This window comes from Anabrus simplex, chromosome 8 (assembly GCF_040414725.1).
Source record: "Anabrus simplex isolate iqAnaSimp1 chromosome 8, ASM4041472v1, whole genome shotgun sequence".
Lineage (NCBI taxonomy): Eukaryota > Metazoa > Arthropoda > Insecta > Orthoptera > Tettigoniidae > Anabrus > Anabrus simplex.
The window spans coordinates 146,947,715-146,962,855 of record NC_090272.1 but is presented as its reverse complement, the minus strand read 5'-3'; the positions used below and the strand labels follow the sequence as shown (position 1 = coordinate 146,962,855).

Sequence of the window (15,141 nt, the reverse complement as noted above, 5' to 3'; positions counted from 1 at the left end):
GTGCCCCTGGCCTCTCAAAAGACTTTCAGCTTGTGAGACATGTGCAACAAATGGACCTTAGTATTGCTTCCATTTAATTGTGCTAGACTCCTATAATTTTTCCTGTTTGACTTCTTTGATTACGGTGTTTGTTTTGGTTTTTTTTTGTTTTTTTTTTTTTTTTGTTTTTTTTTTTTTTACAAACCCAGCAATATTAGGTGTGCAAGGCATAAGGAGTTATTAATTGTTCCAGATGGCCCTTCCCTCCTCATGCTCAGTACCCTTATTCTTCACACTTTTCACTCTTCCTTCTTTAATTAGTATTAAGAAATGCTAATAATCTCATTGTCTTCCCATAAAACAGTCATTATTTATCCCTGATAATCTATTGCTTGCCACTTTCAAGTGCCATAGCATAAGGTAATTAACTCATTTATCATCACAACTTGAACACAATCGTACTAAGACTTGAAATTTCTTAGGAGGGAATTAGATCAACTTTGCTACTTTCATATCAAATAATGCTTACATCATAGGTTATGAATTTCAATATGGTCCATATTGACAATTGATCACTATCAAAGAGTAGAGAAGGATCCACTTATTCAATACCTCACACCCTTCTCTACACTTTGATAGTGAAATAATGGTTACCTCATTGCATAGCATAGGAAAGGGAGATTCTGTGCTATATTTTTATTTATATCCATGTTTGCCAACCGCTTATTAGACACTATACAGAGTGGTTAGAAACAACATGAACCAAGTTAGAGCATTGGTCATACTGATAAATAATTTGAAAATAATACATCGATATCTCGCACTGTTTTTTTTTTCCTATTGGCTTTACATCGCACCGACACATAGGTCTTATGGCGACGATGGGATAGGAAAGGCCTAGGAGTTGGAAGTGGCCGTGGCTTTAATTAAGGTACAGCCCCAGCATTTGCCTGGTGTGAAAATGGGAAAGAATGGAAAACCATCTTCAGGGCTGCCAACAGTGGGATTCAAACCCACTATCTCCTGGATGCAAGCTCACAGCTGCGCGCCTCTAACCGCAGAGCCAACTCACCCAGTATCTCGTGATGTTGTCATTTTATCAGCTGCTGCAGTTAGCCAATCAGATCAATTCATGGGCAAATTCAAATGGGCTTTATGAGGTGGTGTTGCTAAATCTGCATGTGGCTTGGTCGGGCTTGAGAGCCATTAAATCAATCAAAGTAAACTTCCACCTATTTTATACTATACAGGGTGAAGCGTAATTCGCGCACTCGGGTGTCGCAGCGCGACTCCTCACATGCCAGCAATAAAAAAATGTCTCTTACAAAATTTCATCTTGCGAGTATATCCGGCAGAAAAACGACGTTGAAGATTAGCAATCTGGCAACACTGTAACCATATGTAGGGTAACTACCTCTGTCAGCAGTAGTTAGTCATATTGTACAGTTGGTGCAATGGATAGAGTTTTGGGTTAGCATGCGAAGGTCGAGTGGTCGATCCTGGGTTGAGGCGTATGTTTTTTATTTCGTAAATGTAGTCCAGGTGGCATCTTAATCGTCAACAGCGATTGCAGCGGGTCCTCTAGAAACCATTTGCACTTACATACTACGATCCTAGAAATGGACGAACAATCGTTTTCATTGGTCAGCTTTGAAAGGCGCCCTTTCCACGTCGTGGGCGTGAATTTATTCGCACCACTTCATCTACTAGATGTGAAACCTGTTTTCTTTGTACCCTCCTCCAATGGTCCCATAGATTAGTCATCATCATCATCATCTGTTTACCCTCCAGGGTCGGCTTTTCCCTCGGACACAGAGAGGGATCCCACCTCTACCGCCTCAAGGGCAGTGTCCTGGAGCTTCAGACTCTTGGTCGGGGATACAACGGGGGAGAATGACCAGTACCTCGCCCAGGCGGCCTCACCTGCTATGCTGAACAGGGGCCTTGTGGAGGGATGGGAAGATTGGAAGAGATAGGCAAGGAAGAGGGAAGGAAGCGGCCGTGGCCTTATGTTAGGTACCATCCCGGCATTTGCCTGGATGAGAAGTGGGAAACCACGGAAAACCACTTCCAGGATGGCTGAGGTGGGAATCGAACCCATCTCTACTCAGTTGACCTCCCGAGGCTGAGTGGACCCCGTTCCAGCCCTCATACCACTTTTCAATCGAACCCGGGCCTCCGGGGGTGGCAGCTAATCACGCTAACCACTACACCACAGAGGCGGACCCCATAGATTAGTACCAACTATTATTCTTGCCTCGATTAGGTCCATTACATTTCGTTAGGGCCTTACGTTACCAGTAGGCCTAGCAACGTGCTCTGCGAATAATGTCCAAACTCGGTTACAATTTGTATGTGTTATCACCATGGTCCCAATAATTCTGCCTTTCAACATTGCGTGTTGCGTCTGGTAACCGCATGCTGTTTAGTACGTATCTCAATGTATTATTATTATTATTATTATTATTATTATTATTATTATTATTATTATTATTATTATTATTATTATTATTATTATTATTATTATTATGTTGTAAATGTAGGATACATGTGACCTCAGAAACGATGTCTTACTGTATTACAGTAGGTAATGTCAGATGGAAATTATCAAATAAAAAATGCGCCTCAACCCAGGATCGAACCATCGACCTCCTGCATGCCAACCAAAAACTCTACCCACTGCACCAACTGTACAGCACGACGACGACGTGCTGACAGTGGTAGTTACCCTACATATGGTTACAGTGTTGCCAGATTGCTACTCTTTAACGTCCGTTTTCTACCGGATATACTCGCAAGACGAAATTTTGTAAGAGACATTTTTTTATTGCTGGCATGTGAGGAGTCGCGCTGCGACGCCCGAGTGCGCGAATTACGCTTCACCCTGTATATTTGCTTTAAGCAAACTCATTATTTGTAGAATATGTTTTATCCCTTAGGAACATCTTCAGCTACATAGCACTGCTTAGGTGAAACCACAGAGAATTTTTTTCTTCTCAAAAAACCATCTTAAAATAATACCTTTGTTTTACCTAAAATAAAACTAATTTTATAAAGATATAAAAATAATTAAAATATGTGGGGAGGGTTCAGTAGAGTGGTGAAATGGGAAGGGAAAGTGGACCTACTTATGTTCTAACCTAATTTAAAACAATTTCCTATTCACTTAAAAAGATGTTAAAAATTTGTTAGTATACAGCAGTTTTGTTCATATGTAATGTGTATGTTTTTCTTAGTTATTCATTTTAAAATCAGTTTTTCAGATCAGTTGTTGCTAGACCCCTCCAAGGACACAGTAGGTGGCTGACATAACAAGACTTTGGGGAAGCTTTTTCATAACAACAATAAGACAGCAATCAACTTCAGAGGATTTCTTCTTCCGCTCTTCCCACACCTGTGGGGTCGCGGGTGCAAACTGTGTTGCACATGTGGATTTGGCCCTGTTTTACAGCCGGATGTGCTTCCTGATGCCAACCTTATATAGAAGGATGTGCTCACTATTGCATGTTTCTCTGGTGGTTGGTAGTGTAGTGTGTTGTCTGAATATGAAGAGGAAAGTGTTGGGACAAACACAAACACCCAGTCCCCAAGCCCTATCAGATATATGTTACTATTATACTAGATAGATTAATCAAACAAAATCCCCAACCCAACCAGGAATCGAACCCAGGACCCTCTGAACCGAAGGCCTCAATGCTGACCATTCAGCCAACTTCAGAGGATCCCTTAATGAACAAAAATCCAAGAGGCCCATTTTCACCAAATCAAATCTAACAACAATACTCACTTCAGAAAAGAAGAGCAACTGAAGAGAACAGTTTTTTAATTAAGACGTAACACCGATATGAAAAAGTCCTTTCCAAAAACATTTTTTTAAAATTAATAACTAAAAAAAACATACACATCTATGAACAAAAGTGCTGTAAACGAACAAATTTTTAACATCTATTTAAGTGAATAGGAAATTGTTTTAAATTACGTTAGAACATAAGTAGATCCACCTCTCCCTCCCATCTGACCACCCTACTCAACACTCCCCACATATTTTAATTATTTTTATCTCTTTTTTTAAATTAGTTTCATTTTAGGCATAACAAAGTACTATTTTTTTCAAAAGAAGAAAATTCTCTGTGGTTTCATCTAAGCAGTGTTATGTAGCTGAAGAAGTTCTTAAGGAATGAAACATGTTCTACAAATAATTAATTTGCTTAAAGCAAATATATAGTATCAAAAAGGTGTAAGTTTACTTATATTGTTTTAATGTAAATAAGATTTCATACAGAAAATGAAGCTGATTTCTTGCAATCTTGAGAGCCATGCCGAGAAATGAGCATCAAACATCAAACACTAACACACAGTGGTTTTCAGACAGTGCCACCGTAGAGTGCTTGCTATGGACCGAGCCTATCAGCAGGGAGGTCCTTGTTCAACTTCCCCCCCTGGAGAAGTTTATTTCTTCTACTAGCAAATGTACCCGTGCATCGCTATGGTAAACTACATTGTATACGGATATCGAAGTAAATTATTGTACATGCAGTGAATAAAATTTTTTAAATTCCATGCCTCTTAGTTTTATTTGAGAAGCAGCATAAGGAGGTCCACAGATGTTGTTTCCAATATAAAATACGAGTTGTGGAGTTGTGATGATAACGGCAGGTACACTTGCCTACTGCCATTCACAATCGAGATGGGAATTTTCACTATCATGACAGGCCCCATTACCTACTGCACGGTCACAATCGATTTGAAGAGTTTTCGTTGCAATGGCAGGCCCAATTTCCTTCTTCCAGGCTATTGAGGAATTTTTATTATAATGGGAGGCATCTTCTCTATTGCTGCCAGTCAGAAATGAGTTGTACTGTTATGATTATAATCACAGGCTCCTTTTCCTAATGCCAATCAGCTTACTGCCAGTCACATCGAGCTGGTGAGTTTCCAGCAGGCCACTATGCCTGACATCAGTCACATTTTAGATGGGTGAAGTTGTTTATAATGGCGGGCACCCTTTTCTTCTGCCAAACACAATCACGTAAAGGAGTTTTGAGAAAGAAATCCATGCGCCCTAACTTTCTGCCAGTCAAATCGAGAAAGAAATTATTCATTACAATGGTACAGAGGAGTTGGAGAAGGACCCCATTCCTACTGCCAGTCAAAGTTGATGTGGGGTATACTGATTAGAATAGCAGACGGCCTCCTGCTAACAGTCATTAACGATTTGTAAGGTATTAATTACAATGGCACGCACACCCTTCCTAGATCGCTATGTGAATAAATATAGATCAACATAAGAAAGTATATTCATAGACATGATACTGTATAGGCTTTTGGGCTAATGCCGTGTCAAGAAAATAAGGTGAAATTCTTTACTTTTCGCAGAGAACTGTGCTCTGCGTCATCAGAAGAAAATCTCGACTGTCCACAAGAAAGGCTTCTTAAACAATGACTTTTTAAATTTATACGTTATAATAGAAGTGGAACGTCACGTCCAGGGAGCCATCTGGTGGCGAATGAACATACCGTTTCCACTTCTATTATAATGTCTAAATTTAAAAAGTCATTGTTTAAGAAAAAAGCCTTTCGTAGGTTATGATCTTCACTTCCATGTTGATATATAACTATAAGATAGAGTTTGAGGGATGAAATGAAATGAAATGGTGTATGGCTTTTAGTGCCAGGAGTGTCCGAGGACATGTTCAACTTGCCAGGTGCAGGTCTTTCGATTTGACTCCCGTAGGCGACCTGCGCATCATGATGAGGATGAAATGATGATGAAGACGACACATACACCCATTCTCATTGCCAGAGAAATCAACCAATGGTGGTTCAAACTCCCGACCCTGCCAGGAATCGAACCCGGAACCCCTGTAGCCAAAGGCCACCACGCTAACAATTTAGCTATGGAGGCGGGCAGTTTGAGGGATGTTCCACCATTCAACACCTTGTAAAATACTGTATATTAAATTTATTGGGCAAAAACCGGTTTCGACTCCCTTGGAGTCATCGTCAGTTCTTGTTGAATATCAAATCAAGGGGAATCTGATAACAATCATCATTAGGGTTGCCTACATAGAGCTCGATTGGTTGGCATAAGACATCATAAAAAAAAATTATGTACATAAAGGCGATTGCCTGAAAACACATTGATGGGTTGCAAAACATAACGGCACCTTGAAATGTAACGTTCACATGGTAAGCAATACTTGGAACTTAAAAAGTTTCCAATAGATTGAAACAAGACCAAAAAGTCTATTCCATGTTCCACGAACATACGACAATTTTTTAAACCAAAACCAAGAACTTTTCAAGTGCCAAGCGGTTTAAGTCTTTGCACATTTCATTTCAATGTATATATATTTCATCCAGTTTAATTAGATAGAAACAAGACTATCAAGTCCAAGAACATTCTTAAAGCGGCATGTGTTTCATATCATTATAAGTGTTTCATGTCGTATTTGTGTATATTTTCAACCAGTGCATATGTTTCCAATGTTCCGTGTTCCATGAACACATGACAGTTTAAGCCAGAACTAAGAACTTTTGAAGTTCCAAGTATTGCTTACCATGTGTACGTTACATTTCAAGGTAATGTTTTGCCTCATTAATACACATCTAGTTTCATTTTACACCTTAATTTATATATACAGAGTGAAGCGAAATTCGCGCACTCGGGCGTCGCAGCGTGACTCCTCACATGCCAGCAATAAAAAAATGTCTGTCACAAAAGTTCGGCGTGCGAGTATGTCCGGCAGAAAAAGGACGTTGAAGAGTGACAATCTGGCAACACTGTAATCACATGTAGGGTAATTACCTCTGTCAGCACATATTAATCGTGCTGTACAGTTGGTGCAGTGGATAGAGTTTTGGGTTAGCATGCAGGAGGTCGAGGGGGGTCAATCCTGATTTGAAGCGTTTGTTTTTTATTTCGCAAATGTAGTCCAGGTGGTATGGTATCTGGCATCTTAATCGTCAACAGCGATTGCAGCGGGTCCTCTAGAAACCATTTGCACATACATACTACAATCCTAGAAATGCACGAACATTCGTTTTCATTGGTCAGCTTTGAAAGACGCCCTTTCCACGTCGTGGGCGTGAATTTATTTGCACCACTTCATCTACTAGATGCGTTACAACGTGTTCAGCGGTACTAAATTTTGTAAATGTAGGATACATGTGACCTAAGATATGGTGTCTTACTGTATTACAGTATGTAATGTCCGATAGAAATGAACAAATAAAAAGGTGTCCGCAACCCAGGATCGAACTCTCAACCTCCTGCATGCTAACCCAAAACTCTATCCACTGCACCAACTGCTCAGCGCGAATAATATGTGCTGACAGAGGTAGTTACCCTACATGTGGTTACAGTGTTGCCAGATTGCCACTCTTCAACATTCTTTCTCTGCCAGATATACTCGCAGGACGCACTTTTGTGAGAGACATTTTTTTATTGCTGGTATTTGAGGAGTTGTGCTGCGACGCCCGAATGCGCAAATTTCACTTCACCCTGTATATATATATATATATATATATACATACACACACAGTAGGCCTACAGTATATATATATAGATCATTCCAAATCATCTTCCATTTATTAACATAGATTATATTTCAACCCCTTCCCGCAGGGTTCTAGGGGCATCTTACCCTTACAGTATTTTTTCCACATAGTAGGTAATATTTTTACCCCCCCACCTGCTCCGAAGGGGGATGAACTTGTACTTTAGAAATATCCGGAGTGTCACTATTAATCTCAGCAACCCCGAAAAGTATAGATTCAACACTATTTTTGATTATTTTTATGTATCACTCTCCCCTCTCCCCCCACCCCAAACGGGCCTGAAGTTGGACTTTAAAAAATTCTGGAGTGTCACTATTCATCTCAGTGACCCCGAAATCTATGGACCACTCCCCCCTCGCCCCCACCCCAAAGGGGGATGAACGTGGACTTTAACAAAATCCAGAGAGTCATTATTAATCTCAGCGACACCGGAAAGTACCGGTATGGATTTAAGACTATTTTTTATTATTTTTATATATATTATTTCCCCCTCACCCCCCACTCCAAAGGAAATTGGACTTTAAAAAAATTCTGGAGTGTCACTCTTCATCTCAGAGACCCCAAAAAGTTTGGATTCAACACTATTTTCTAATATTTTTATATGTCACCCACCTTCCCTGCCCCTAAGGGTACTTGGGGTGTCTTACTCCCGCGCGGTTTGTCTCCTGATACTAAGTCGTAAGTGTACCAAGTTTGGTGTAAACCGCTCCAGTGGTTTAGGAGGAGATGTAATACATACATACAATGACATTTATATATATATATATTGACTCTCTCAAGCCGGTCATAAGCCACGTGCAGATTTAACAACACTGCCTCGCAAAGCCCATCTCAAGTTGCACGCAAAGTGATCTGATTGGCTAACATCAGCAACTAATAAATTGACAACAGAGCGAGATATAGACGTAATTTTTTCAAAATTATTATGGGCTGATGACCTTCGCTGTTAGGCCCCTTAAAACAACAAGCATCATCATCAAAATTCTTATCAGTATGACCAACATTCTAGCGATCATATACCCAGTTCACATTGTTTCTGACCACCCTGTTCCTATGATTCTTTATTACAGAAACTGATGCTCAACAGACTTGCCATAAGACTCAGTACAGACAAACAAATACCGATATTACTGAGAATAAAGTTGGTTTGTCAGAATGAACACTGAGCATCTTATCATTGATAAGAAGCTCTCCTTTAATTGGAATTTCTTCCAACCTTCAACGTTAATTCCTCTCGCACTGACCAATAAACTATCAATGGTGATTTATTTCACCTGATGTTTTTCCTTGATGTATGAGAAACCAGATGATTAAACCAACTGTTTCTTGAGGTTCATGTCTTGTGGTTATTGTTCACTTAATTTCAGCCATATTGTTGGATTGAAAATGAGTGCATAGTGTCTTTGCTTATCGTGTCATCATGTTAGAATGTTGGTTTTTTCTTTACTTCCTCCTGAAACCAATCAATGATTTTCCACAAAAACCTCCCAGCCTTCAGAATGGAAAGTGTTGGTAATATAAGTAATTTAGCATGCATTTATAAGAAATGAACCAAAGGGGGTAGTGGCTGAGGACATGTGCACTGAGTGCTCTCCAATGAAGTAATTAACTTACCATTATGAAAATAGTGAAAGTTAGTGAAATTCTGTGAACTGTTATCATAACAATGTAATGGACATCAACATTGTATCTTTGCAGTGGGGAAATAAACATATCCCCTATCAGATATATGTTACTATTAACTATTATACTAAATAGGTACATTTCTTACATTACTATAATATGTTCTGTTATATTATAGGAGATCAAGTTTTGTGAATCAAAGCCAAATCTCAAACTTGTGATGGATCCCCGGGGTCAGATTCAGGACATTTCTACTCTTCGGCGCCAAGGATATACCATCGAAACAGGTGCTCTCAGCCCAGAAGTATGTTTTGACTTAGTTCGAGACCTGAATGCACCAAAGGGCAAAGGTAAGCTTTGATAATGACATTGAATCTGAAGTAAACAATCTCTCTTTCATAGCCTTTACTCAGTTATCTGGGGCTTGGCACTTATATGGAGGGACGTATTCACTATTGCATGTTTCTGTGCTGGTTGGTAATGTGACGTGTGGCATGTAGATGTGTATTTAGATCATCAGAAACACCCAGCCCCTTAGCTAGAGGAATTAACCAAATGCGGAAAAAATCTCACAAGCGCAGAGCATTATGAACCCAAGGCCACTACACTGACCATTCACCAAGGAAAATTAAGTATGTACATATGTGTGTATGTACTACTACAGTGAGTAAGTTCGTGGACTGGGGCCTACAGCATACACTCTTGTACTACAGTCAATAACTTCTTGGACTGGTGCTTATAGTGTAGGCAACACAATGTACACCTATGTACATACTACAGTCAATATATCCGTGGACTGGCGCTAACAGTTCAAGGATTGCATAGTCTTTAGACCTGTCTTTTCACATCTTTTTCCCATCATGGAGATCCAGGCAATTTCAACTTGATTACCTCAAACGTTTCACTAGTGGATTGGCCTAATTTTTAGCAGAACTTGAAATTGGCCCATTGCTCAAACTACAACATTCTCTAGCTCCACCGCTGACATTCAACTACTCTTCATAACAGAGACCATAGTTCTGCTTATAAGGTATGCACACAACTGCCTCTTGCTGGGACTAGCAAAGAACTGTCATGGCAACATCCTGTGGTACAAACTCTCTGCTGTAGTGCACCACAGTGACACTAGGCAGCCAGTCCACCAACTTAATAACTGTACTACGCACGCAACACGCACACACGTAGTACAGTCATTAAGTTCGTGGACTGGCTGCCTAGTGTCGCTGTGGTGCACTACAGCAGAGAGTTTGTACCACAGGATGTTGCCATGACAGTTCTTTGCTAGTCCCAGCAAGACGCAGTTGTGTGCATACCTTATAAGCAGAACTATGGTCTCTGTTATGAAGAGTAGTTGAATGTCAGCGGTGGAGCTAGAGAATGTTGTAGTTTGAGCGATGGGCGAATTTCAAGTTCTGCTAAAAATTAGGCCAATCCACTAGTGAAACGTTTGAGATAATCAAGTTGAAATTACCTGGATCTCCACGATGGGAAAAAGATGCGAAATAAAACAGGTCTAAAGACCATGCAACCCTTGAACTGTTAGTGCCACTCCACGAATATATTGACTGTAGGATGTACATAGGTCTACACTGTGTTGCCTACACTGTAAGCACCAGTCCAAGAAGTTATTGACTGTGTTACAAGAGTGTATGCTGTAGGCATAATTTCAACATTTTCAGATTCTGCTACTGCTAAATGGGTTGGTTAGACAATTAACATCAAATAATAACAATAATAATAAATTTATGAACACAGTAAATACAGTAAAATAAACTTAAGGTTGAATAGAAGCGAAGCACTACAAAACATAAACAACAGATTGGGAAACATAACAACTACAAAATGGATGTGGAAAGCGGCACAGAACCCTGCAAGGTAAATGGAACATATCCTTTGTGAAGAAGGAGCATGTAGAGGGTAATTACCCTTGAATAACAAATTTTTATTATTAAAAAACTAAGCAAAACTCATATTAGAAAAGACAACTAAAACTCAAAGATATTTATAAGGTAAATTTAAGTGTTAACCACATGTGTAGACATCACAATGCACCAAAGAAATTATAATATCAACTTTAAAAACAATTATCCAATGATACATGACAATTTAAATGAGGGCTAATCCCAATCTACACAAGGTAGGAAAAAAAAAGTTCCTAACACAGAGGCACAGAAAACTTGCATCACAACGGTACCTAAAACGCTTCCAGTAATGAGCATAGATTTTAAATGGTAGGTGTTACAGAACTACGGGAAGCAAACCCGAGGAATAAGTAAATTACATTATTAGTTACAAGGTTAAACAAAAAGGGAATTACTTATTAGTTACAATTAGTTGTTAGTTACATTTTTTTAAAAGAGAATTGCCTCCAAAACAAAATGTACATGATCTTAACTGAAGAGCTAAGTCATTTCGACAATTTTAGCGATGAACATGAATCTCAAGGATAAACTCCTGCACAAGAAAAAAATATTACATTTAAATGAAGTTAATGTCCGAAATAAAAGAAGAAACAGTGCTTACCCAGAGACAGTTATCCCATGACGGGACCGATGCGGGAGCGCGTCCGCTCTTTAGGATGGTCAAAAATTAAAGATGCAGAGACTACCTCACTCTCACCGAAGAAGTGGGTAAGATCAAGAAACAGGAAATGGTGCAACCACCAACAGAACCAATCAAAATACAGGCTTCAACCTTGACTTTCATATTCACCAATTACATTTGATCTTATTTCCACCACTCAGAAGTCTTTTAATTTTCACTGGCAATTGTTCAAGAGATTTCTTTTATGCAACAGGAAATGTGCCTCTAGAATGGCAAGAATTTAAAATTTACAGATAAATGATCAAAAACAGAATTCTTTCAAGTTCAAAAGTCCAAACAAGATAATATCTTATATAACACCAAAAAAATAAATTTTAAAATGATAAATTAAAAGATTTCCATTGATTCCCAACTGTTGTCTTAATCCTGCCACAGATTCCAAATAACTAAATGTCAGATTGAACATTTGAAATGCAGAAACACCATTCAAAAGAAATCATATGTTGCTAGAGTAGACAAAAGTTAGGTACAGTACCTTGAAACTGTTTTTTAATGCAATTAATGGTATTTGAAAGAGCACACCTCACATCATACTTAGACCTACTATGGTATACTGAGCTTCCACTTGCAGTTCTTTTGATCTGACACCATTTAGACTACATGCACATTAATTTCAATGTTCCATTCTCCCTACCAGATGAGACCACCACTGAAATCAATTTCTATAGTCAGTGTTCCTGTAAACAAAACTGAGAATTCTCTTGAGACAGATTGAAATGCCAAGTAAGAGCATTTTGATAGGTAGATACCTAACTTGTACATCAAGTTTCTTATACACAGTACTATAAATGATATTATCAGCCATGATTTTCCCATTTTCAAACAACCATGAACTTTGATCTGGATTAAGCCTCTGATCTCAATCACGAGCAGCAGCTTGCTTACCACTCAGAATCTAGGGCCACTATCTAAAAGTTCTGAAACAGTGCTTTAGTTCAACCTGAGCTTGCCGATGCTGTGCTCTAGAAAATGTTACTACATGGAAGTTTTAACTGAAATTATTTCATATTTTTATAAAAAAATTTAAGGAATTCAACCCAGCTCCTTATGTAAATTCATGCTTGAGGGCAGGAAGGCAATCAGCAAACAAGACAGAATGCCGCAAGCCAGAATCAAGTGAAAGGAACCTGCAATATCAACCAGTATGGGCAATTTTGAAGTGAAGTTGAACTCTCCCATATATTTTTCCTAACTAAAACACTGATCAGAAGAGAGAAGTAAGTTGGATGGTGCAGATGTATAAACAAAGAACAAGAAATCATTTATTTTGTAAAATAATCTTTAACCACTTTCAAGGTCATAATCCAGTGAAGGGGGTGGGCAAGCACACTCAAGGAAGAAACCAACCCTAAGATACATGTAATATATGAGAGCAAACATGCTTTGGTGTCAGAAAAATGGAGTAATCTCTTATATTTTTTATCAGCAAAGATGATATCCTTTATCATCCAATAAAATCTTGCAACTGGAACACTACTTTCTTCAGACGTTGATTACTGAACTTTTATATTCCTTGTGGCATTATGTCTTAGGTTATGGAATTTAGAATTATTCCAGAAACTATATTCTTAACAGTAAATATATTCTATCCAGGTGGTTAAAATCAGTTTATACTGTGTGAATTGTCAATATTAGTCAGCATGGGCTAAAAATATGGTGTGATATGAATGAAGAAAGGTTTAAAACAATAATTCTAAATAGTTTATGACATATGTAGATTAGTTGTTAATTTCAAATATTGAAATAATCTATTCAAATCTCACTTTCACTTTTAACCAATAGCCATTCTTATTTCTATCCCCTCAGAAAGCTTTTAAATTATATACTGATCTCAAATATTATTTAAACCTTAACTTTTTCTGAGTGCTGTAAGGCTTGGAGAGTTAGAGGTTAGCCTTTCACATTGTGTTCTGGGCTGAAATATGTATCAATAAAAGTTATATTTGTGATAATTATGATTGTGATAAATAAGAGCAAATTTTTTGTTGATCAAAGAGGAGTATAACACATTTCCTTCTGAGATCTTAAGTTTTACTCACTTACTTTCTTAACATTATTCCATGATCCCCATTATCAGCTAATGAATCATGAACCATGGCAGTACAATCCATGCATCTGCCTCTTTAGCATAATGGTTAGACACTATTGGCTGTCATCCTCAGGGATCCGGGTTTGATTCCTGGTACTGCCACAAATTTAAGATTGTTAAGAGGGCTGATATGTGGTTAAATAGTTAAATGTAGCTCACCTTCAAGGGGGTGTGCCTGAAAAGAGCTGCACCACATCAGGATAAGGACACAAATTTACATTTTTTTCCCCATGCATATAGATTTGATGGGATATTTTTCACACATTTCACAGGTGCTGAACTGTTTGCAAAACGTCGAAAGAGGTCTGAGAAGTGGGTAGTTGATGAGAATACCGTTAAGATGTCTTCAACGTCAACAAGCAATATGACCACAGAGCTGATATCATCAAGCACTCTCCAACGTCAGTCCAGCATCTGTAGTGGTGGCAGCAAGTTGCCTCCTGTGTTACCATCTTACCTTGATAACAAAAGAGCGGAGCATGCCCAGAAACTTAATGAAATTCAGGTAGGTGAATTTGAAGAGACAGTTGACACCCTAATTTACAAAAACATACTTACGGTAAAATAAAGAATGTCAGGATCTTGTTGTTCCTGCAGTTGGAAATTTTATTTCACCAGGAAAATGCTGAAGGTGTGTCTTAATTAAGGTCACAGCTGTTACCTTTCCAATCCTAGCCCTTTCCAATCTTTTTTGATTGCCAAAAACCTGTGATGTGTTAGTGTGGCATTAAGCCACTAGCAAACTAAAAAAAAAGAGATCACTTTTCCCTTTGCTAAAATGAAATTACTATAAATATCTCTCCCGGTCATGGCCGTCCATCAACGGCTACTAATTTCAGATGGCAACCAGCCATAAGATATAGCCTGCACGGTTGCTAGGTAACATTATCCGACCATCCATCCATACCTTACATCACTGCCTGCACTGTTGCTATGGTTACACTTCCATCACACATTTTGTCGCTTTATGTTACACAAAATTTTCAGATGACCTCCAGGCATGAGACATATTTATGTCAAAATTTATTCAGATAAACTATAGGTAGTATACTGCACCCAGTCGTTCACAAGAGACTGATCTCAGAGAATAAAATGTCCCACACATGCTGAATGAAGGATAGGTCTTGTGATCACACTACCAGAGCATTTAACAATATCTAAGCCTGTCTCACACATGCTGAATGAGGGATAGGTCTTGTGATCACACTCCCCAGAGCATTTAACAATAAGCCTGTCCCACACATGTTGCATGAGGGACATGTCTTGTGATCACACAACCCAGAGCA

At 38.7% G+C, this 15,141-nt stretch overlaps 1 protein-coding gene across 6 annotated transcripts in view; it reads left to right on the top strand.

Annotated features, from left to right (window-relative positions):
- Nucleotides 1-15,141, top strand: part of LOC136878904 (uncharacterized) — a 318,860-nt gene that overhangs the window by 281,995 nt on the left and 21,724 nt on the right. For all 6 annotated transcript variants that reach the window (XM_068228857.1, XM_068228858.1, XM_067152497.2 and 3 more), the window contains 2 exons: nucleotides 9,341-9,512; nucleotides 14,128-14,360. In XM_068228857.1, the coding sequence (XP_068084958.1) occupies nucleotides 9,341-9,512; nucleotides 14,128-14,360 (405 nt within the window). The remainder of the gene's footprint in view (nucleotides 1-9,340; nucleotides 9,513-14,127; nucleotides 14,361-15,141) is intronic.